The sequence below is a fragment of the Leptinotarsa decemlineata genome, unplaced genomic scaffold (genome assembly GCF_025532065.1).
Source record: "Leptinotarsa decemlineata unplaced genomic scaffold, Ldec_3_MD MMD2_tig00026361_RagTag_RagTag, whole genome shotgun sequence".
In the NCBI taxonomy this organism is placed as follows: domain Eukaryota; kingdom Metazoa; phylum Arthropoda; class Insecta; order Coleoptera; family Chrysomelidae; genus Leptinotarsa; species Leptinotarsa decemlineata.
The window spans coordinates 3,079,873-3,101,875 of NW_027412704.1; the positions used below are offsets into that span (position 1 = coordinate 3,079,873).

The 22,003-nt window shown below is 35.3% G+C and overlaps 2 protein-coding genes across 2 annotated transcripts in view; one reads left to right on the forward strand and one right to left on the reverse strand.

Moving 5' to 3' along the window:
- LOC111517573 (monocarboxylate transporter 12) overlaps positions 1-9,794 on the forward strand; it is a 52,461-nt gene extending 42,667 nt beyond the window's left edge. Inside the window, exons 3-5 of the mRNA XM_074185077.1 lie at positions 854-1,079; positions 2,980-3,929; positions 6,894-9,794. Of these exons, the coding sequence (XP_074041178.1) occupies positions 854-1,079; positions 2,980-3,929; positions 6,894-7,177 (1,460 nt within the window). The 3' untranslated portion in view covers positions 7,178-9,794. The remainder of the gene's footprint in view (positions 1-853; positions 1,080-2,979; positions 3,930-6,893) is intronic.
- Positions 9,795-10,557: 763 nt separating this feature from the next.
- LOC111517574 (uncharacterized) lies at positions 10,558-22,003 on the reverse strand. Its single transcript, XM_023173788.2, has 5 exons — positions 21,886-22,003; positions 18,940-19,035; positions 16,770-16,917; positions 14,290-14,441; positions 10,558-10,932 (listed from the first exon to the last, which is right to left on the reverse strand). Exons 1-5 carry the CDS (start codon positions 21,947-21,949, stop codon positions 10,622-10,624), a joined length of 771 nt encoding a protein of 256 aa, XP_023029556.2. The 5' UTR covers positions 21,950-22,003; the 3' UTR covers positions 10,558-10,621.

Sequence of the window (22,003 nt, forward strand, 5' to 3'; positions counted from 1 at the left end):
AATACTTGTATAGTTTTCAAATTATTTTAATAATCAGTGAAGAGAGTCTCACTTTTGTGAGTGTTTCACTATTTTAGAAAAACAAATCAGGTCTTCAAACGCCACATTTGGATAATGTCACTATATTTCCCCAAGATTTGTTATTCAACATCATGTCGCTAAATCCCAAAATCAAACTGAATGTTTCTGTTTCGCTCAGTCTATTGGAATCCTCTATAATATAGTTTGAAGTATGCATATACAACAGAAGTGTACCTTGATGTGTTTTTTTCTTAAGAATAAAACACAAGCACTACAGGAATATCCTTAAAGCGCTCCAAAAGCGGCGCCAGTGCCAGTGGATTTCGATCGCTAGAGAATAAATCCATTTGGTAAAACGTTCTCAGCAAATTCATTCCACCTAAACACCATTCTCCAAATGGAAGCGGTCTTGAACAGCAAAGTTCGCGGTGTACTGAGTTCAACCTAAAATGATGTGTACCTACAATCCTTCATGTATTTCTGATATGTTCTAGTCTTGGTAGAATCAAATGTGCCAAGTTACTTGAACACCTCCCGTGAAAGTACCTATAACAGACAGACAGATCTCCAACTTTCCTTTGATATGTTCCAGACTATCAAGGTTGCAAATGACATTCGTATCTCCAGCAGCTTCAGGATATGCTTACGGGCGGAGCTCCAAAGAAGGTCTGATCTGTGTATGAGTATACATACTTATCTAGAAATTCCCGGTTCCTTCCTTCCTTTGGAAGATTCCCACATTTTCTTCATTCTTATCTTCTGATGAACAATAGTGACACTTCCACCAACTACTGCCTAAGTATCTGATTATTATTCTCTCTTTTTGTTCCAGGAATTGGTTTCGGTTTCATATACGCACCTTCAATTATAACTATCGGATTTTACTTCGAAAAATGGAGGGCATTGGCTACAGGAATAGCGGTGTGTGGATCCGGAATTGGTACCTTCGTTTTTGCTCCAATCAGCAAACTCATGATACAACATTTGGGTTGGAGAGGAGCTCTTTTATGCGAGGCAGCTTTGTCGCTGAGTTGTATAATTTATGGATGTACATTCAGGTACGTTTCAAGTACTAGAATATTATGAGAAGTAATCATAGCAAATACACTTTTACATTTTATTATGAGTAGTAGTAGTATTTATTTTTCTTGTTTGAAAGTATAAAATTATTTTTCACAATCTCTCCGGAATTGGTACCTTCGTTTTTGCTCCAATCAGCAAACTCATGATACAACATTTGGGTTGGAGAGGAGCTCTTTTATGCGAGGCAGCTTTGTCGCTGAGTTGTATAATTTATGGATGTACATTCAGGTACGTTTCAAGTACTAGAATATTATGAGAAGTAATCATAGCAAATACACTTTTACATTTTATTATGAGTAGTAGTAGTATTTATTTTTCTTGTTTGAAAGTATAAAATTATTTTTCACAATATCTTCATACAATAACAAGAAATACGTCAGAGAAATACGTCGTAAATAAAGAGAGCGTTTTCACATTATTTTATAAAAAAAACACAGAAAAACGTCAAAAAACGCATTTGAAAAAATAAAAAAAGGGGCAGACTCCCTTCTAGTACGTAATAAATATATAAAAAGTTGAACAGTACACATTAGTTCCATATATATATATATATAGGAGTTTGAGGAGTGCCAGATGATGACAGTACTACCAACTGTCGAAAGCGCTCGCAGATAATTAATAGAATATATAAAGCTTCAAATCCTTTTTGTAGAATTTAATATTGAAATACTCAAAAAAAAGGAAAATTAGTATATATATATATATATATATATATATATATATATATATATATATATATATTTATATATATATATATATATATATAAATAAATATATTTATATATATATATATATATATAAATATATTTATATATATATATATATATTATATATATATATATATATATATATATATATTTATATATATATATATATATATATATATATATATATATATATATATATACATATACATATTTAACATACATTCGTGGAAAAATGCTTAGAAGTCATCAAGTGAGTAGCAATTTTTATGAAGTAAAATTTTTTTCAACCTATAGTTGAAGCTTTTAAACTTAGGTGAGTTTTTTAACTGAGTCATCCAGTTTATTGAAGAATTTCGGGCCGAGATAAAGGAAACTTTTTTGCAATAAGGTCGTTCTGTGAGTGTTGGGCATCAGAAAATCTCTATAACGGGTAATATAACTATGTTTCTGGGTTGAAAATATACGTTTGTTCATGTAAACATAACTACATAACTCATAGATATACAAATCGGCAACTGTAAGTATTCCATGATTTTTGAAAACGTTTCTACATGAGTCTCTCCATCCTAGTCCAGCTAAAATTTTGACGGTTTTTTTTTTTGGAGAATAAACACTCTTTCAGCAGAAGAGCTGAACCTAACCTAACCTAACCTAACCTAATCCATTATAAGAATGAATAGCCAATAACAAGGTTTTATGCTGAGAATGTCAACAAATATGAATTTATCGATAAATCGAAATTGAGTTTTGTTTAATTTAAAAAAAGATAGGTCTATATGAAATTTTTGAGAGCTTTTGATCAACTGAAAGCATTTTTGATAAAAATCAATGTATCTTCAGATGTATCGAAGTAGGCATACCCTAGCTCACTTTGATTCATCCCTTTCATAAGTTTACTCATTCTCAAGTACCGATTCCCAATAACCTGCCATTTTAGGCCATTTGGCCTAAAAAAACTTCTAGTTTTGTTCGATTTCCCTTTTCTTGATCTTCTGACTCCTCACCTAGTTTTAACTAAGCAGAAAGTTATACCAAGTTGGTAGTCGATCGATTTCAAAACCATTCAAATTATTCCTGATTCTTTGGAAAAAATACCAAATGATAACATAGAACATATTATTTTTTAAACTTTTCGTGCCAGTTTACTACAAAATGAATTGTTTTCCAGGCCACTGAAACCGACAAAAGTCAGAGAACTCCGCGACAAGGAGGAAGAGCCCGAACTGAAAATGGATCCGTCCAAACTCCCCCTAATGACCAAAATGAAAATGGAGGAAGCGATGAGAGCGATGAAGAGACACTCAGTTGGACATATCCACGACAATCATTCATCAATACCGAGGTTGTTAGGAGTGAACAATAACTCTGATTATCCCACGGTATCCGACGTGTACCATACCATTAGCATACCAAACCAGAAGGACACGAGCAGAAAGAAAGTCCTGGGCGAAGCCCTGAGTTTTCCTTCTTTGGGATGGGACAGAAGGAAGTCTTTGAAGAATTCGGAGCTTATGGATAGGGAAAAGCTGAAACCGATCATATCACCGAAGAAATTGGACACTGATAAGAGTGACAAAGAGGATGTAGTCAGGCCTTTGTATAGAGACGATATATTCTTCGGCGGAAGCTTATCTAGGCTGCCACAGTACACCTCCAATACCTCTTTGGGGTATAACTTAGCGATAACTAGGCTCCCAACGGAAAACGACGTCCAGGAGGAACGAAGGCATACTTGCAAGCTGTGCCCGGAGGCTCTACGAAGGGTTCTCGCTACTATGCTCGACTTTAGCCTTCTGAAATCACCTACGTTTCTCATATTAGCTATAGGAGGGTTCTTTACCATGATGGGCTTTTTCGTCCCTTACATGTACCTGGGGAGCAGAGCTACTTCGAATGGCATCGATGAATCAATGGCGGTTTGGCTGATTTCTACTATTGGGATTGCTAATACTTTTGGAAGGATGTTCTATGGTGTGATCAGTTCTTTTCCTGGAATGAACGCCCTTGTCATCAACAACATTGCTCTTACCGTCGGGGGATTAGCTACCATACTGAGTGGTGTGACGATGGCGGTTGAATACCAGTTCTTCTACTGTATCGTGTTTGGGCTAGCAATATGTAAGTATCATAAGTGTTAGTACTGGTTAAGAATCGTAAATAACTAAAGAACTTGGGGGATCGGACCACGGGTAACCAACATCTTTGGTATGGGAGGGTCGCTTAAGAAAATCAGGGATTGACTCAGTATTATCACAGTATACTATATACAGTAATCCCACTTCGGGTAATTTTTGGTTTGAATTTTCTACACGCAGACCCAGGAGTTGCAGTCTCAGGTCTGCGCAAAGGACGAGTTCAAGACAGGCACGCAATCAAAGCGTTTAAACACTGCTCAACATAACAAATATTCATATAAACTGCTCAAAAAAATACAGTCGATGAAAACCATGTTGGGCACCTAAGAAAATTGTACAAATGATAATTTTGCATTTGTGTAATATTCAAGTAACCCAGATCAATTCGACAATGATGAACTATGTTTCAAGTAGATTTTAAAAATTCATGGGATCGGATGTGACAAAATATACTTTAATTTCAACAAGAAAAAAGACAAGATGAAGAACGAGTTTTGTTATTCATGAACCATGGTACTGTGCAAGAGCTCTCTAGGAGGAATAACGAGTCCCTGTGTGTATACAACCGTGATAGCATGGTCTGCACTGATGAGGAACACTTCAAAACGGTTCGCAGTTGTTTCCTTGTTCGAATCAGGCGAAGTCCCACTATTTGTCCTAGAGAGCTCTTGCAAAGTTGTTTCTTCAAAGTGAGAATCTTTGCAATTATGTCTGAGGCGACTTGGATTCCGAAGGGTTAACAGTCGTAAGGTATTTTTGATAGGCAAATTTACATTATATAAAAAGTTGCTGACTAATAGGACATGTTTCATTTAGAATAACTGTTTTTAATCTACGCAGCAACTTTTCGGGGTTGATTAGACATCTAGACTTGTATAGATTCAAATATCAACATTTGTCAATATATGTCGAGTTATTAGCTAAAGAAGTAGTTGTTTTCTGTCGGAAAACATATATAATGGTATAGTCAAAATGCATTTGGACTTGTCTTTTATTATCAATTTTTACTTGGATAAAAGCTGGAAGCAGCAAAACAACCTATTATCTTACAGTGTAAATAATTCATAACTTCCGACTCCGAAAACTCTCACATACATTTATAGTTAGTACATACATACAAAAAAATTATTTTTGTATGATTGAACACTACATACTTAATTACTTTTTTACTTCTTCAAGTCCTGAATAGTAACTACATAATTCAGAAAGAACAGGCTCTACAGATTCCTTAATCTTGAGTGATGAATTCGATTAGGAATATTTTTAATAATTGGTCTTTAATATAATCGAATCGGCAAACTCGTCCGCCATCTTGAATTCTCCAATCAATAAATGAATATGCTATATTTGGCCCCAAAAATCACTACAAAGAAATTTCGCATGGATTCGTACCATGGTTTATGAATAACAAAACACGTTCTTTATCTTGTCTTTTTTCTTGTTGAAATGAAAATATATTTTGTCACATTCGAATATGAACATCTGCCGATTCCATGAATTTTTAAAATCTACTTGAAACTTAGTTCATCATCGCCCAAATGATCTGGGTTACTTCAATATTACACAAATGCAAAATTATCATTTGTACAATTTTCTCAGGTGCCCAACATGGTTTTCATAGACTGTTTTTTTTTTTGAGCAGTTTATATGAATAGTTGTTATGTTGAGCAGTGTATACACGCTTTGGTTGAGATTGTAGTAGGGAGAAATGTCATTAGTGTCAAATACGTCATCATTATAAAAAATGAAACTCCTGGACACCGACATCAAAGGGACCGACGCTGAGTGAAACTACTGTATACAGAAATACTGTGGTATTATTACAAGTCTGCTTGCCGGGCATTGCCCATTTGAAGAGCGCACTAACAATGGAGATCATAGCTGCAGGCGAATCACCCAAAATCAAACCCAGATGGCTCTAAAGAGCAGAAATATTCATTGAATTGTTTAAATTTTTTTTCTCCAAAGCCTTTCACTGTCAGCAACAGTGACTGCTCTGAATTATCGATGAAAGTTTTTTCCTTAGGTACCGGCTTTCATAGGCAATAGTTTTTCTCACACAGACGACACTTTCAAAAGAAAAACACCGCCTATTCTGTGCGCCTATTATTGCGCTAGAGAACTAGTGAGAACGAGATAAAGATAAATATTTCCATTGAAGAAGCGGCTCTGATAATCTCAAATTGTTATCAGTCTTTCATAATGTTTATCCAAATTTTTTCCTTAGATCATTCGAAACACGTCTTGTTATGATAATTTATCAAGGGTATAATATAATTCCATTGTTATTGTGCAAATGGATTATTGGGTCATAATCTCGGTCAAGACGTTTTTTAATGATATACGAATAATGAACAATAATATTTTGATGCTATTGGAAAATTTGAAGAGCTGAAAATTTCACGCACGTGGACAATAGAAACATTTCCAAAATTGATATAATAAATAACTGCTGAAAAAATTTCATAACTGTAGGCAAAAAATAATTATAATAGCTTCAATAAATCCAATTCATTACAACAGAAATTATATTTACCTTATCCATCATTCAGAAACAATCGAGATACTATAACCAAATAGGCCGCACTTGCTCTTTCACTTCATTTCCAACTATATGAAATATAAAGTTTTATTGTAATTATAAATGTCAGTTTAGCTCTTCATACACTTCATTAACATAATACTAGTAATTACTCTCCAATTATTAATTCTGAAATTCAAAGATAAATATGTAAGTTCAACAGGTATACATCTAATAAAAATCTGACAAGTAAATATCAATCATAATTATCCATAAAGTTGATTGTATTATTACAACTACCTTTCGGTATGATTAGTTCACTTGATTCATTGAAAAGAACTATGAAACAATTTAGTAATAGTAATAATTAGTAATAATTACTGATATTTATATGGATACATAATTTAATATCAAAAATGTTTCCAGCTTGCTTCGCATCGCTGAGATCGGTTGTGGTGGTGGACCTACTGGGATTGGAGAAACTGACAAACGCCTTCGGTTTACTGCTTTTGTTCCAAGGGGTAGCGGCAATAATTGGAGCCCCCTTGGCTGGTGTCTTCATGAAAGCTACCGGTAACCACGACTCCTGCTTCTATTTATCAGGAGGGATGATTTTGTTTTCTGCTGTGCTGTGCTACCCATTGAACTGGATCAATAGGTGTGAAAGGAGGCGAAACGCTGACAAGGCTACCAAGCCTGTTCCAGTTTAGGAAATACTTTCACTGTTTATTTCAATCTGCTGTGCCACAAATATTCCAACTACAGGAGTTTGACTGAATATTCATAAACTTTTTTTAAACGATATTCTTTCTCAACTCTCATTCAGATCTGAGATTTTTTGAAAAACCACAATTTATGAAGTTACTATTTTCTAAATATTACTATTTCTACCATTGGGATTTACAGGTAGTAGATCTTTACAAATGTGTCATCAATTTGTGCACCCTTGATGATTCGACAGAGTAATGGCATAGCTGCTCCTAACCTCGAAATGAAGGGTTGAAATTATATTCATATAAAATTCGTCACCACTCTATGAAGTATTTTTTGAATACAAACCTTATATTTCATATTCCAACTGAGATATCTGGCAGCTGAAATGAGTATGAGGAATATCAGACAGAGCCATTTCCAATTTGAAGTTGAAATTTGTAGTTACAATAAAAGATTTGCTTACTCTGATATGCCTGCAGTTTGATAGTTGTGTAAACAACTATTTGTGTAACAAAAAAACAATAAACAACATTGAACTGCTAAACAATAGTGAAGCATTTGATACATTCTTAATTGGACTTACGATTTTTATAGTTCCTTTTGATGTTCCGAGTGTAAGTTGTCATCTGTCACCCAAATAAAAGCACTCTCTCTCTCCCTATCTCTCTCTTATTATGTATTTGATCCTATTAGGTATTGAAGACGCATGTGTAATGTTTTCTTAACTCAAGTGTAGAAATTATTCATTTAAAATCTTTTGGGAACAATTACTGTATCCTGATGGTCCATATTTGTGGCACAGTAATGAAAACTTAGCAATAGTTTTTGCAAAAATCGGGTTTCATTTACTTACAGTAAACAGTTTTTTCTGCAATATTTTATGTTAATTTATTAATGAAAGATTTTTGAGTATTATTTCTGTAATGATTTAAATAATCATTTAAATAATGATATTTTTAAGTATAGAGCCTGACCAAATAAATATGTCTTTCGAAAATTCACTTCAGCAGTGACAGTGTGATTGTTCTGGAGCATGGAATGTTTGTTGTGTGAATTTTTTAGAGAAATGATGCCTGCTACACGATATACTTATAGGGTATCTTAGATGGTGACTCGAATGTGGAATATTTTTCATAAAATCCGCAATTTTCAGTGAACTAGGTATATGTATTCTCAAAATCCTGCATTTTTGTATGTTAAATCTTCTTGTTTCAGAATGTCTCTACTATAACGAAACTACCATCCATTTTTTTGATTACCACTGTTCACGTTTGGAAGAGAAAAAATATTTTAAATTGAGATTACCAGCTATTCAAAATACCCTGTAATGATTTGCTCAGAACTCATACAAACGTACCTGTGGCATTTGTTTGACGTAATTTCAGTTTAGTAGAAGAGCTGCAAGTGGAATATATCAACGTCTAATGTTTCTTTTGTGATTTTATCAGGGTTAAACCTCAAGGGTAATATGCTTGTGACTTAAAAGTGACATAAAAGTAACATAGACATCACATAAACGCCACTAGTTGAATTAGGTTATATTTGGGTTTTCTTTCAGTTATGTTTGTAAAAACAAAGGATTTGGAATTTTGCAGCGTTTCTACTCAGATGTAAATATCATTTTTAGATTTATTATGTGGATTTGAAAAGACATTCAATGTCTTAGAATTGTTGTATTCGAAGTAATTTCCACTTTGCCAATTTGAATTTTCAAATAACTTTTAGATTCGTCTTTATTTTATCATTTTATGATATTTAATAATTAATTGTTTTATTTATATATTTTAGATGTGTGAATTATATATTTTGTTGTCTTGATTAGATTAATATTGTGTATGTTCTATGGAAATTGTGTGAATCAGTTTCATAATGGAAGTATAGTAGAGCTACTGATTATGTTGGAATTGAAATTGATTAGATAGTTCAGGAACCCCATTCAAAATATTTTCTAGTAAACTCTTTTCAATTAAAAATCAACATAATTTTTTAATGAATCTTCATAAATCAACTATTTTTGTGAAAAACATTTTCTTTTCAAATTAGAATGAAGCTTTACTTATTTATCTAGCTTTATTGAAACAGTTCAATTTAATGAAACAAATGATTTTGTGAAGAAGGGGTTTTGCTACACCTTCAGTATTTCTTGTGAAGTTATCCAGAATTGCTTACTTCTTTGAATGAGTTTATTCCCAATTTTTGTATTTCTTGATTTGGTAAGACATTAGGACTGAAAATAACTAATGCCGAGATTGGAATATCCTTATATTTCTGATATTATAGAATGTCGTAGTTTATATAAAAAAATTTGGATTTCCCAGATTGAAATTATTTCGTTTTGACAATTAAAGTTATAAATTGGTTCATTTTGTACTGTGGTGCTAATTTTTCTTGCCAAAGTCTGGAAAGGCCTTCGATGTAATAGTTTCATTTCTATCACAACTAGCCTTAATATCAATACTCGATTTCTGAATAATATCTATTAGTTGAGTCTTCAAAAACAGGGTTTTGAATTATTGGCTTGAGAAAATGGAGCTCAAGATAAGACTGATTTTATATGTTTTTATTCAAGTGTAAATATAATGAATTCAGATTAGTAATAAAATATATTTACGATTCTGTTGTTTCCATTATTATTTTACATGTAAATGAAACGTTGAACTCTCTAGAGACTCAAAAGTGGGATAGTGAAATGAGATTCTTCTATACAATAATAACACTTAATTAGCACTTTATTTTGATTGTCTTTGTATTAGTTTACGAGTATCTCAAGACTTTTTTTTTTCTCAATCAGGTATCTCGATTTTTTTTTCACTTATTCGCGGTCGTTTTCATCTTAATTTCTTGCAAGCACCTAATTAGCACTTTACTACGCTTAGTTTATACCTGATAGAGCATTCGTCCTCGTTTTCGAGAAACCTGATTCTTAGATCTGTTGTTTAGCGAAATTGAAAGCTTTTGTTTATTAATTAGAAAATTTTACGACCCTCACCGTTTAGCATTTAATTAGCACCTAATAGTGTTCCCTTGACATTCATTATTATTTTCATTGCGTTACTAGCATCACATACTGCTAGCAACGCAACTTTCAGTATTGAGTTGCGGTGTAAACTAAAGAACACCTAATTTTTGACTTCGGTACCTAAAAAGTACCCAATTTTGGCATTTTCTGAATGAGATTTCCATACTTTGCGTTGCTGGCGTAACAGAGCTCCCAAACTTCTGCTCGACAACCAACAAACTCGAAAAAAACTTTGAAACAGCTACTTTTTGCTACAAAAATCTTCACCCTTGAATTATTTTTTTCTTCGAAAAATACAAATGATAACTGAACTACCCCCTTTATTATAAATAGATCATCGAAATAAAAATTCTAGTGCTATTTTCTTCATTTATTTTTCTTCATCAGAACAGTCAATGCTGTCATTCTAAACTAGATTAACTCAAAGGAAACTTGGCAGCAGTTTGCAAAGAGGGACACTTCCAATAATTCGTTTTGCGTAGGTCTTGAACATTTCTGCAAAAAAACCTTCAACGTACGGTTTCCGGTTTGCTGTGGTGTATACTGCAGTGGCATTTACATAGCCTCCTGCTCTCTTTGCTTTTTCAGGATTTGTTCCATTATAGAGATTTTGATAATCGAAAGTGATGAAATCTAATGAGGCCGAAACGTGGTAAGACACTATGTCGAGGTAAGTTTCTCCTTGCTCCTCAACTTTGACAGATTTCAACTGGTGGAGAATCGTCAAGTTATCTATAAAAAATAGAAATGATAAGCGTGGAATATATTAGATACAGAGTTATTTTTTCCAAGGTAACATCATAGAAATTGAGGGAATATTCATAAAACAAAAAAGTCCAGCTTGTTCAGCAAATCATGGTTAATCTCTAGGTGAAAACTTGATAATATCAACATTACCTTCAGTTTTCTTTAAGCCTCGGTAGATAATAACACTATCCTGAGGTGAATTAAAGGGCACGATAGGAGTAAAGGTGATCGCACTGCCGACTCTTTAGCCAAGAAAGCGGCTGGACTAAGAATTTTAGGACCTACGGCCTGATGACTTCGACAATTGCGGAACTAGCCAAACGTCACACACATGCTCACTCCCTAAAGAGATGGGATGAAATCAAAGGATTCAATCTTGCCAGGATCACCCTTGGTGACCCTGAGAAGCGAAGAAGAAATATCTGATGTCGACCAGGAAAAATCTACGCTAAACAGTAGAATTTCTGCCTGGCCACTGTCAACTAAGGAAACACCTCCACAATGTGGGGCTAGTGGACATACCTCTATGCAGGATGTGTGAACAGGAAGATGAAACTGTCAGGCATGTCCTTTGCGAATGTCCGTCAATAAGAGAGTGTGTGTTCGGCGAGTCTTGGCCTACATTTGCTGATATAAAGGAGATGTCTCCCAGAGACCTGTCCACCTTCCTGGAAAGGACAGGATGGACGATTACCTAGGAGGACAGCTCCTTGGGAGGATGTACAATGGGTCACATGTGACATAAGTGCTGTGGGCCTACATTGAACTGACCCTCCCTACTCTACAGATACAGATACCTTCAGTTTTCATTGTCAAAAAAGTAAAACTATAGTTTTATTCTCCATGTGATTCATATGACATATGAAACAAAAATCGCCTTTCATAATCTTGCAATTCAATTCGTCACAGTTGGTTACTTGTAAATATAATTAAAAGAAGATCAAATAAGTAGGACGGCCATTATGACACCAAGTGTACATTGTATTTATGAATAACTTCATTATGCAGAGACTAGTAAAATGTTTTGATGTCTATAAAACTTTACATATAGAAAAATCAACAATAGATGATAGGAGTATTAACTATGCGACACATGTCCGCTTTTCACATAACAGAAGTATCTATATCTCGACGAATTATTTGACAAATATAACCCAACCATACCCCAACCTTGGAATGATTCAATTCGAACTATTGAGGTTAACTGGTACGAGTATATTTCTTTTTATTTAAACCAATGGCGTTTTTGCAAATTATTTCTGCTGGAGAATTTTTTTTATTATTAAATCACGACCCATTTGGGATTAACTTTTCTTGTAACACTTTACCATAATTCTCAGAATTCATTTCTGAATGATAATCCTTTGATGTGATGTCTGATTTAAATAAGCCAACAATTAGGTATAAAGCCCATGTAATCTCATCCATGGACGATAATGAGTCTCTTGAAACGATGAGCAGTCACAGTTAGTAGCGTATTATTGATATGTACCGCTTTTGGTGGAATCAAGTGTGCCAAGTCACTTGAACACCTCCCGTGAAAGTATCTGTAGAAGGGAGACAAATCCCCAACCTTTCTTCGATGTTCCAGGCTACCAAGGTTGCAAGTGATGTTCGCGTCTCCAGTCAGGCGGATGGCTCTTTTCTGGATGAAATCCAGCAACTTCAGGGTATCTTTGGGGAAAGAGCTCCAGACATGAGAACAATACTCTAAAGAAGGTCTGATCTGAGCTTTATAAAGCATCTGAAGTTGTACAGTGTATAGTTTTCTTGTTCGGAACAGTGTTCCAAGCTTTTGAGGAGCAGCCTTTGCAATTCCAGCGAAATGATTGTGCCAAGAAATATTGGTGTCCATTTTAACCTCCAACAAACTTGCCGAAGCAGAAAGCGAATTGTCTGACCTGACATTATTACAGGGTGTAACAAAATAAGTGTAAAACATTTGAGGAGGTGATTTCTCATCGAAAAAAAGATAGGATATTTTATACAAAGAAACTTCATTGGAGCATCTCTTGTTAAGATACAGCTCCTTGAAGGGGGTACATAAAATTTGTATGACATGAAAAAGCACTGAAAAAGTTCAAATTTCGAAATTAACCTGACGTTTTGTACTACCAAAAAGACACTTAGCCAGTAATTTATTTGGTTTACCCCATGGTTGTAAGGGATAACTTTTTCTCTCATTATTTGTTTACCATTTAAAAATTTATTTCCGATAGCCTGTTTCATTCTAAACAAAAAAATGACTCTTGGGTTTTTTGCCCAAAATAAACCAGTTCGCATCTAAAAATTATTTTACCTTACAAAATAACGGCATGCCTGGTTGGTTGTATCCAGTCTCTGAATGAAAATATGCAGCAATGACAGTTGACACCGGAAGAGCAATTACGAGCAGTTGCGATGCTCGACACTGGCAGAAGAGCTATTGCAGCGGCAATAGCTCTGATGGTACTGGGGATGTGAGTGAGCCGTACAAGACCCACAGTGCCCATTCAGGATCGTTTTCTGTAGTTGTAGGCATCACAATACCGAACGCTAACTAAACCTCGGTAGGAAAATCAACTACTCCATAGGCATCATATCGTTGTGAGCGACGAGAAACAGGTGTATGGACATCATTCACATATACCGCTTCGCGTCCCCCCATTAACAAAATGCACCAGCAGACTCGCGTATAGGCACAAAAATACCAAAACTGGGAACAGCAAAAATGGTGCTCATCTGTGCTATTCACAGACGAATAAAAATTTAGTTTTTACCTGGATTTCAGAAGGATTCGTATGTGGAAACACCAAAGAAACGCTTATCATCTTGCGGTAGTCTACAATGTGCTCGCCTATCGAAGGGATACAATGATTGTTTGGGGAGGTATAAGATCAAAAGAAAAAACGAAGCTTGTGTGTCTAAACAGATTTCTTGATGCAGTCACCTATCGTGATACTATTCTGCAACCTATCGTGCCCTATTGTGCTTAGTATGCACCGAGACTTGGGTCTAATTTCCAACTTGTGCACGATAATGCATTCCCCCACACAGTAAGGGTAGTTTCCGAATTTTTACAAAGCCAAAATATTGCTTATTTTCATGTGGACAGACCAATCTCCAATTCTCAATCCAGATCAAGCTACAAGTTAATGAGAAAATTTAGAAGATGAAAATAAAAACTTTTCAAATTATGTGAAAACATATAAAAAACAGGAAGAAGATTCAATGACAATAAGAGTTGAAAATTATATTGTCTCTGTTAATAGACGTAGGTAAAAAATTACGTGCTGTAGGACAGCACACTTATAATAACATTCATTCTAACATTAATTTCTGGTTTGAGAAATCCATACTTACATAAATCTTTTACGGATGGTCCAAAACCCCAAATCGCTTCTGGAGCTCGGGTTTTGTTGTACAGGAGTGTTCCATAACCTACGTACGTAGATTTTTGAACAACATGTGGAGTGAAAGTAGTAAAATTCAAAGCTAAATTTGATACATCAACACTGAAAAGAAAAATTCCAATTAGTTTCAAACAGAACTGTATGATGAACCTATTCAATCTTGGCTCTGGGCGGCCATTAACATCCCCAACTGAACTTAACATCTCTAAAGTGAAGAAAATTGTATGAAACACGTTGCCGTTCGACAAGTGTCAGAAGAACACGGTGAACTTCGCCTCTTCGATACTATATGAAGCACTCAATTTATTTAAATTGTTTTGACTCAATGTCACGGACGAGTTGGATCTACTCACGTCTTGAATAGAAAAAAGAAGTAGTGCTCAGGGAAATGTTTGTTCCCTCTCCTGGCGCAGTTTCTGCTTCTGCAGCTCAAGAATCTGGTGCCAGTTAGACTCATGAGGTGGTTGCACCACCTCAACAGGAGAACTAAGAAGCGTTTGCTACTAATCCGATATTACTGGGAGAATAGTTGTTCAATCCCTTCTGTAGACTTGAGGTTGGATTATTTGGTTACTTCTTTGTCATTGAGTAGCAATGACATGGCAGTGCCAATCATGGCAGTGACATTGACGGAATGACTGGGCTCAGAGTCATATATTTTTTCCCCATGCATACAACACTTAAGTTGATGCGTCATTTACTGGGACCACAGGTGAAACTTCTTCCGACAGAGGTATACCAATGCCATCCGTCTTAGGGCGATTTTTTGTGATAACATTAGTAAAGATTAGCGTAAGCATTTCATAATGATTGTTATAGGAAATCAGTAGATCTGAAAGCTTATGCAGATGATTTTGTCATCTTGGCAAGGTCCACGTCGGTGAAGGTGGCTTGTAATATCCTCAGAAGTATGATGGACTTTGTGCACAGAGGAAGCAGATGTCTGTCAACCCCAGCAAAACTTTGATAATCCACTCCACCAGGAGGTGAAAATTGGACGATTTAACGCCACTTCCCTCAATGGTGAGGTTATTCCATTTGGACGGAGGTGAAATATCTTGGCATTGTCCTTGATAAAAAACTCACCTGGAATGCTCACTTGGAAAAAGTTTCACACAAAGCCAGACTGTCTCTTTAGACATGTCGAAGGATTTGCGGTAAAACTTGGGGTTCAGGTCCCAAACAAATCCATTGGTTTTATCTGATGATTGTCAGGCCAATGATCACTCATGCAGCAATTGCCTGGTGACCGAAGGCTTTACACAAAACGGTTCAGGTGGAGCTCTCTGCCTGACAGAGACAGGCTTGTCTGGTTATCTTTGGTACTAGATCTACCCCATCTCTACATTTTTCTGGAGAAAGGCTGGATGGACTGCATATAGACTTGTGCTCATTGCCAATTGCACAAATCAATCTAATGCAGAGTTCACTAGACTTCTGGTTGGAACTGGAAGTTACAGCTTTCTGGGAATGACCTCTGACAGTATGCCAACTACTGTCAACTAGGAACTGCCTTATACAGTATTTTTCCCGAGTAGATAGGATCAAGAGCAGATAGTTGCTGATTCACAGATAGATCAAATACACCTTCAGGTCTTGGTGCAAGTGTTTTCAGAGGTATCAACTGTATGCAACTGTATTTCAAGCGAAAATATATGCTATTAAATTGTGTAGAGGGAGATTCGTAGAGTCCAGTCTTATAAACAAGTCAGCGACGGGCAGTCAAGCGACGTTGGGAGCTCTTGGCTCCTACCGAGCAACATCTAAATTGGTAGCAATTTGCCAAAACAAATCTCCTCAATAGAAAGACTCAACAAATTGTCTCTGGTGTGGATTCCTGGCTAAACTGGCCTAAAAGGCAATAAGACTGCTGACTCCTTTACAAGGGAGGGTGCTGCAAGCAGCTTCATTGGCCCAGAACCTATTATTGGCATCGCTTTAGGGCAGTGCTCAACAAACACTGAACACCTGGATGGTAAGAAGATTTATAGGCTTCTGGCAAAATCTTCCAGGATTGGCTCACTCCATGGCGTTCATTCTTTGAAGCTTGAAAGCATATAGTTGTTGGACTACACTAGGGATATACTGAATCATCATATGCAGAGACTTGGACTGTTGGAAGACAGTGTGTGTCGCCTCCGTTTGGAAAATTGTGAAACAGCAGAGCACATACTTTGTGCCCGCCCCGCTGCGGACCGAATCAGGTTTTCAGAGTTTGGCAGAACCGTACTCTCACCATCTGACCTGAAAGATCACTCACCATATAAACTAATCGACTTCGTTAAAAAGCGGGTTGCGATGGAGGGTCGAATAGTCCCTCTTACTTCTGACCTAACCTGAACTAACCTATCTAACGAAATCTAACATTATCACAAAAAAAACATTTATAATGAAGTAAACAATGATTAAATTTAATTACATTCGACTCACCTTGCACTCAATATTTTAGAATTGATGAATCCCGTGTGCGATAAGTTCCAGAAGTATTCATCAAAGATGAAAACGTCATTATTAATATGATATTCACAGTAAGGCGAGAACAGAGGTTCCGTTTTGATGGTGATGGGAGATGAAATACCTAGAATGAAAAGTATTTTTGATATAGTATTTGACTTTGTTCACTAGAAATAATGGGTTGATTTTGAGTTGAAATTACTTTCTACCATCCCAAATATTTTGAGTGGTTTTTGACTTTTCTCTTTAAATAAATTGGAGAAATCTCCCCCTGACAACAAGCTTCATTCTCGATGAAGTTCGTGAGTGAATTTTAGCTTGAAGTGAGAGTAATCAAGTAGAATTCACTGCTGCAAAAACTCAAGCATCAATTTTCCGTAAGGCAGTGAATGTGGTAAATAATTCCAACTCATTGGATGTCAAGTTAGATGTCTCGAGACAATCATATCACAAAAAAGCAGAGCCAGCTTTTGAGAACCTTGAAAAACGATTTCGAGTTAGAAAGTAGTATACACCTCAGCAACTTTTGATGCTTCATAGATATTGGAATATTGAATTTTTTGAAGCTTCGCCTTCAAAAATATTGTGAAGCTACTAGAGTGTACCTCGAAAGAAGTCATTCAACTGATTGTCAATTGAAACAACCCAAGAAATGTTGGTGGTCTGAAATTTCGAAGGAGAAGGTATTGTGAATGAATATAACCCACAGTATTTCTACCAAAGAAGAGTTATTCATCTGAGCCGCAAAACCTAACAAACAACCTTGGTATTCAATATTATATACTGGACGAAGCTGGAAATTTGTCGACAGACTTTTCCTACCAAGTTGAGCATCATACAATAGAACTTCACACCATTTTATGAAAAATATCTCACACGGATTTCAGTAGAATAAATTTCTCCTGATGATTGTAGAAACCCTAGAAAATCTCCAAATATCCCTGTAGTTTTTTCAATTACAAGAAAACCCGGAAAAACCTGCAGCACCACATAATCTGAATATCTTGATTTGCCAATTTCTTCTCTTTCGTAAAACAAAATGTAGGGTGTCTCCAGAAGCTCCAATAAATTCAAGACAACGCCAGAACACTTAGTGACACGATTATCATCAAACTCAATAATTATTGGGAAAGAAAGTTTTTGGCTTTCTACTACTCCATCTGATACAAAAAAATGGATGAGAGAATCTTACAAAGAAAGGAAGGAAATAATCAATTTGAAAATAAGTAACTCTATACATGGATGTGTAGATCATGCAAAGAAGTAACTTTCAGACACAAACTGAAAGAAAGTCCTCCTGAAACAGCTACTTTCATATAAACATTGAATTACACGAAAGAAAAAATTCTTTCGGTTCAAATACTTCTATATGAACACTGAATTATACAGAAGATACTTTTCTCTATTCAGTTTGTATATCGAACATTTGTTGAGGAATAAGAATCAGATATCATTCACATGAGTTCTACTTTGAATGAATGGTAATAAATTGTACTCACATGGAACACTGTCACCCTAACTGGTATCCATTTTTTTGTATCAGATGGAGTAGTAGAAAGCCAAAAACTTTCTTTCCCAAAAATTAATCACTCCTAAAATTATATCCCTTTCAAATCAATTAATAATTATATATTAGGAAACGCTAGTTGGAGTTTCAGAAAATCACATACGTTTTTGCTACCTCTTAAACATTTACTACAAAGTAAACAAGTGAGGATTTTTCCAGAGCGGTCAGGGGAATTGATTCTGCAATTTTTTTGCTCACGTAGAGTATTCAACAAGAACCCCAAGAATTATGAGCAATCCTCTTGTTGTCCTAACGAGTATCTAGTGGACTTTAATGACTCCAGGAAATCGCTTGGTGGAAGAGATGATACATTCTTACGAAACTGCAACTGCATGAACAATTGTTTGAGTTTGGTGAATAAGTATTTGGAACTATGAGGAAGAAAATTAGAGACTTACTTCAGTTTTTCAGTATTTTCATTTTGACGAATATCAGATCACTGTGTTTAGCATTCGACATGATCATGAAGACACTGACGGTGATTTAATAATTTTAATTTGATGCAGCGTCCAAAATAAGTCAACTGTTGTGAAAAATACAAGTTGCTCATGAGTGTGTGGCTCCAACACAAAAACTCACCTGGATCTGCTAACTTCGGCCAAGCGTCTCGAATAGCACTGAGGATACATTTATTCAGCTTTTGGCCTTCACCTCTGCAGATTTTGAAATCATCAGCTGAAATAGACATTGTAAAAGATACTTTTAGGTAGACACATGCAGGAATGAACATAATTTGAACAGTAATGGTATGGTTTTTTTGGCACATGAGAGGAGGATCCGACTGAGTAGAACCGGAAGAAGCTTCAAAATCGCGACCACCATTTCACTATACTATTCCATGGCTTTTCTGTATTTTCCAATATGGTTGACAATGTTGTTGTTGAATGGTAAATTGACTACTTTTGTGTTTCAAATTTGTCAATACTTTTGGACAATTTGAGCTTGAATCTCTAACTTTCATCACTGATTGCTTTTTCGAAATATTTACTCACATTTCATGGATGCCCGCAGTCAACCAAGTACGGTCTCTCAACCTTGGGAACAGAAAAAAGTCGCAGGGGGCCAAATCTGGTGAATACGGTGGCTGAGGCATGGTAACGGTGTTATTTTTAGTGAAAAAAATACGAACAAGCTTATTGACTGTGTGGCAAGAACTCCTAATGCACTATGACACGGTAATCGAAGAAAATAGTGAGTAAAACCTTGACACTTGATAGAACCTGGCGTGCTTTTTTCGATCTTGGCTCTTCTATTGCGATGATTTGACTTTGGTTTCGATGCCATAACTATATATTTACAGTGTGACCCATTTTCAATGGAAACAACCCCCTAAAATTTGAAGTTGTAAATTGATTTTAATATATTTTTTTTAATGTAAAGTACTAAAAGGTCTACCTTGGGACAAAATTTGAAATGTTTATTAAAGTTTCAGGGCATACTACGATATTTTTTCTTAGTCGGAAATCGGGATTTTTTATTAGCGATTTTTTTATTGAAAAAATCACTACGCCACTGGATTCAGAAAGCCTCTAAATAAGTGTGACCAAAATTTCATGAAAAAATATTGATTATTAACAAAGTTATGACAACTCAAAAATTCGAAAACTGACGCAGCTAACAGTCACAATATATCATTTTTTTATGATTTCAACAATAAAGTGCCGCCAGATGAGAAAAAAAACAAATAGCGTAAATATTTTTAATGAAAATAACGGAATCACATTCACAAAATTCAACTAACAATGAAGCAAAAAATTTTAATAGACGTAACTAATAACTAATTATTGAAATGTTTCGATTCAGTGCCACAATTAATTCTAAATCATATTCTAGTAGCCTCTACTAATCCACCACGTATTTCGATACATGTGTCGTAGCGCTTACGAATGTTTCTGATTACGTTCCTTAGTTCTTGAGGGCTAATATCTGCACATACCTGTCGAATTCTTGCACAAAGTTCATTTCTATCTCTTGAGCGGTTTTTGTAAACCTTTTGTGTGAGAAGTCCCCAGAGAAAAAAGTCCAAAACTGTGAGGTCTGGAGATCTGGGTGGCCACTCTATAAACGGACTACCACGGCCTATCCATCGGTTTGGAAAATGTTCGTTAAGCCATTGCCTCACAGCTCTGGCATAATGAACTGAACACCCATCTAACTGGATAATTAAATTTGATCGTTCATTGATTGGCAGCTCGTGAATAGCATCCCAAAACTCTGTGTTCAAAAATTCTAGAAACCTCTGCGCAGTTCTGATCCTTGTTTTGATAAATTTAGATCACGTATTAAATCACTGAGTTTATTTTGAGAAAACAACTTTGGCGTAGATGTTTTACCCTCCCATTCACTTCCACTGGTAGACTGATTCGATTTCTGTGAATTTGGCAACATCATTGTTTCTGAGGGCATGCGAATCACTTTTGAAACATAAATAGGCCGAGGGAGATTTTCACTATGTAAAACAAGACATTTTGTAGACTGTAAGTCTGGATATCTCCACGTTTGATTTCGATTAAAACCTTTAGCATCTACAACGCAAAAGTAACAATCATCGAAATGATTCTTAGGCTCCATCCAGATCATAGGAATACCAAAGTCTAATCCAGAACGTTCTCCTTTTTTCCACAACCGCAAAGACTCAACGCAAAACTTACAAACTTTATTAGGAACCCATGATTTATCTAATTTGTCCATTTTAAAACCGAAATATTCAGCATAAGTTTCCTTAACAAAGTCTGTGATATTTTGTTTGTTTTTTTGATATATAAATACCACATATATAACAGAATAAATCACTACTATATTTGCACTTCCTTCGTGACAAACTCATGTTTAAAAAGACAAGAAGAATATAATAGAATGGACACTCAACAATTGAAACAAAATATTAACTTAAGACAACTTATCCAGATTTCCGTGTTAGTACTTCAATATTATCGAATAACTGAGTTCTCAGCTGTTTTGCAGAGCAAAGAGCCCGAGAAGTGGGGATCACGTGATATTTGTACGCGCAAAGAAGTTGCGCAGAAGCCTAATCATGACTGAGAAAATAATTTTTTTTACTAACAAGCCGATTATTATTGAAAATACAAGATACGTAAAAATCATAAAAAATAGAGCACATTCAGTACTTTCATAAGTATATTCGTGATTTAGGCACTCGAAAACATAAAAATTTGCAAAAATATCCAGGGCAACACAAAAATTTTTTTTTGTAGAGCTGTGTTACGAAATTTATGTTAGGCAAATGCTAACTGATACTAGGATGTTGATAACGCGAGTATCTTAATTACGATGAAGTTGAAATAAGAGTAGAAGTTCACCTTTACCGAAAAATAAAAATTTGTTGGCGTATTCAAATAACCTTCAAGATGAAATTGCCAAACACAAGTTTTTGGACGATTTACAAATATGCAGTCTAATTGAAAATACTATAATCGAGCGAAATACAAGTTTAGTGAACACTCACAATGAAAATTGTTCAACAATTATGAAAGTAATGATTTAATTTTTCTATTTCAGACTTACGCAACACATAGGCACCAAAAGCCAGCGAAAGCAGTAGAAACTTTATTAAAATCAATGTGTTCATTTTTACGAGCTTCCAATGAATTGGGTGCACCGAATAATTTATATGCTCCTTGAA

Coding starts and splice junctions, on each gene's coding strand:
- LOC111517574 (XM_023173788.2), bottom strand. CDS start 21,949: ATGAACACATTGATTTTAATAAAGTTTCTACTGCTTTCGCTGGCTTTT. Junction 14,442..16,769: donor TCTAAAATATTGAGTGCAAG/GTGAGTCGAATG, acceptor TTTTCTTTTCAG/TGTTGATGTATCAAATTTAG. Junction 10,933..14,289: donor ACCATCCGTAAAAGATTTAT/GTAAGTATGGAT, acceptor TATTTTTTATAG/ATAACTTGACGATTCTCCAC.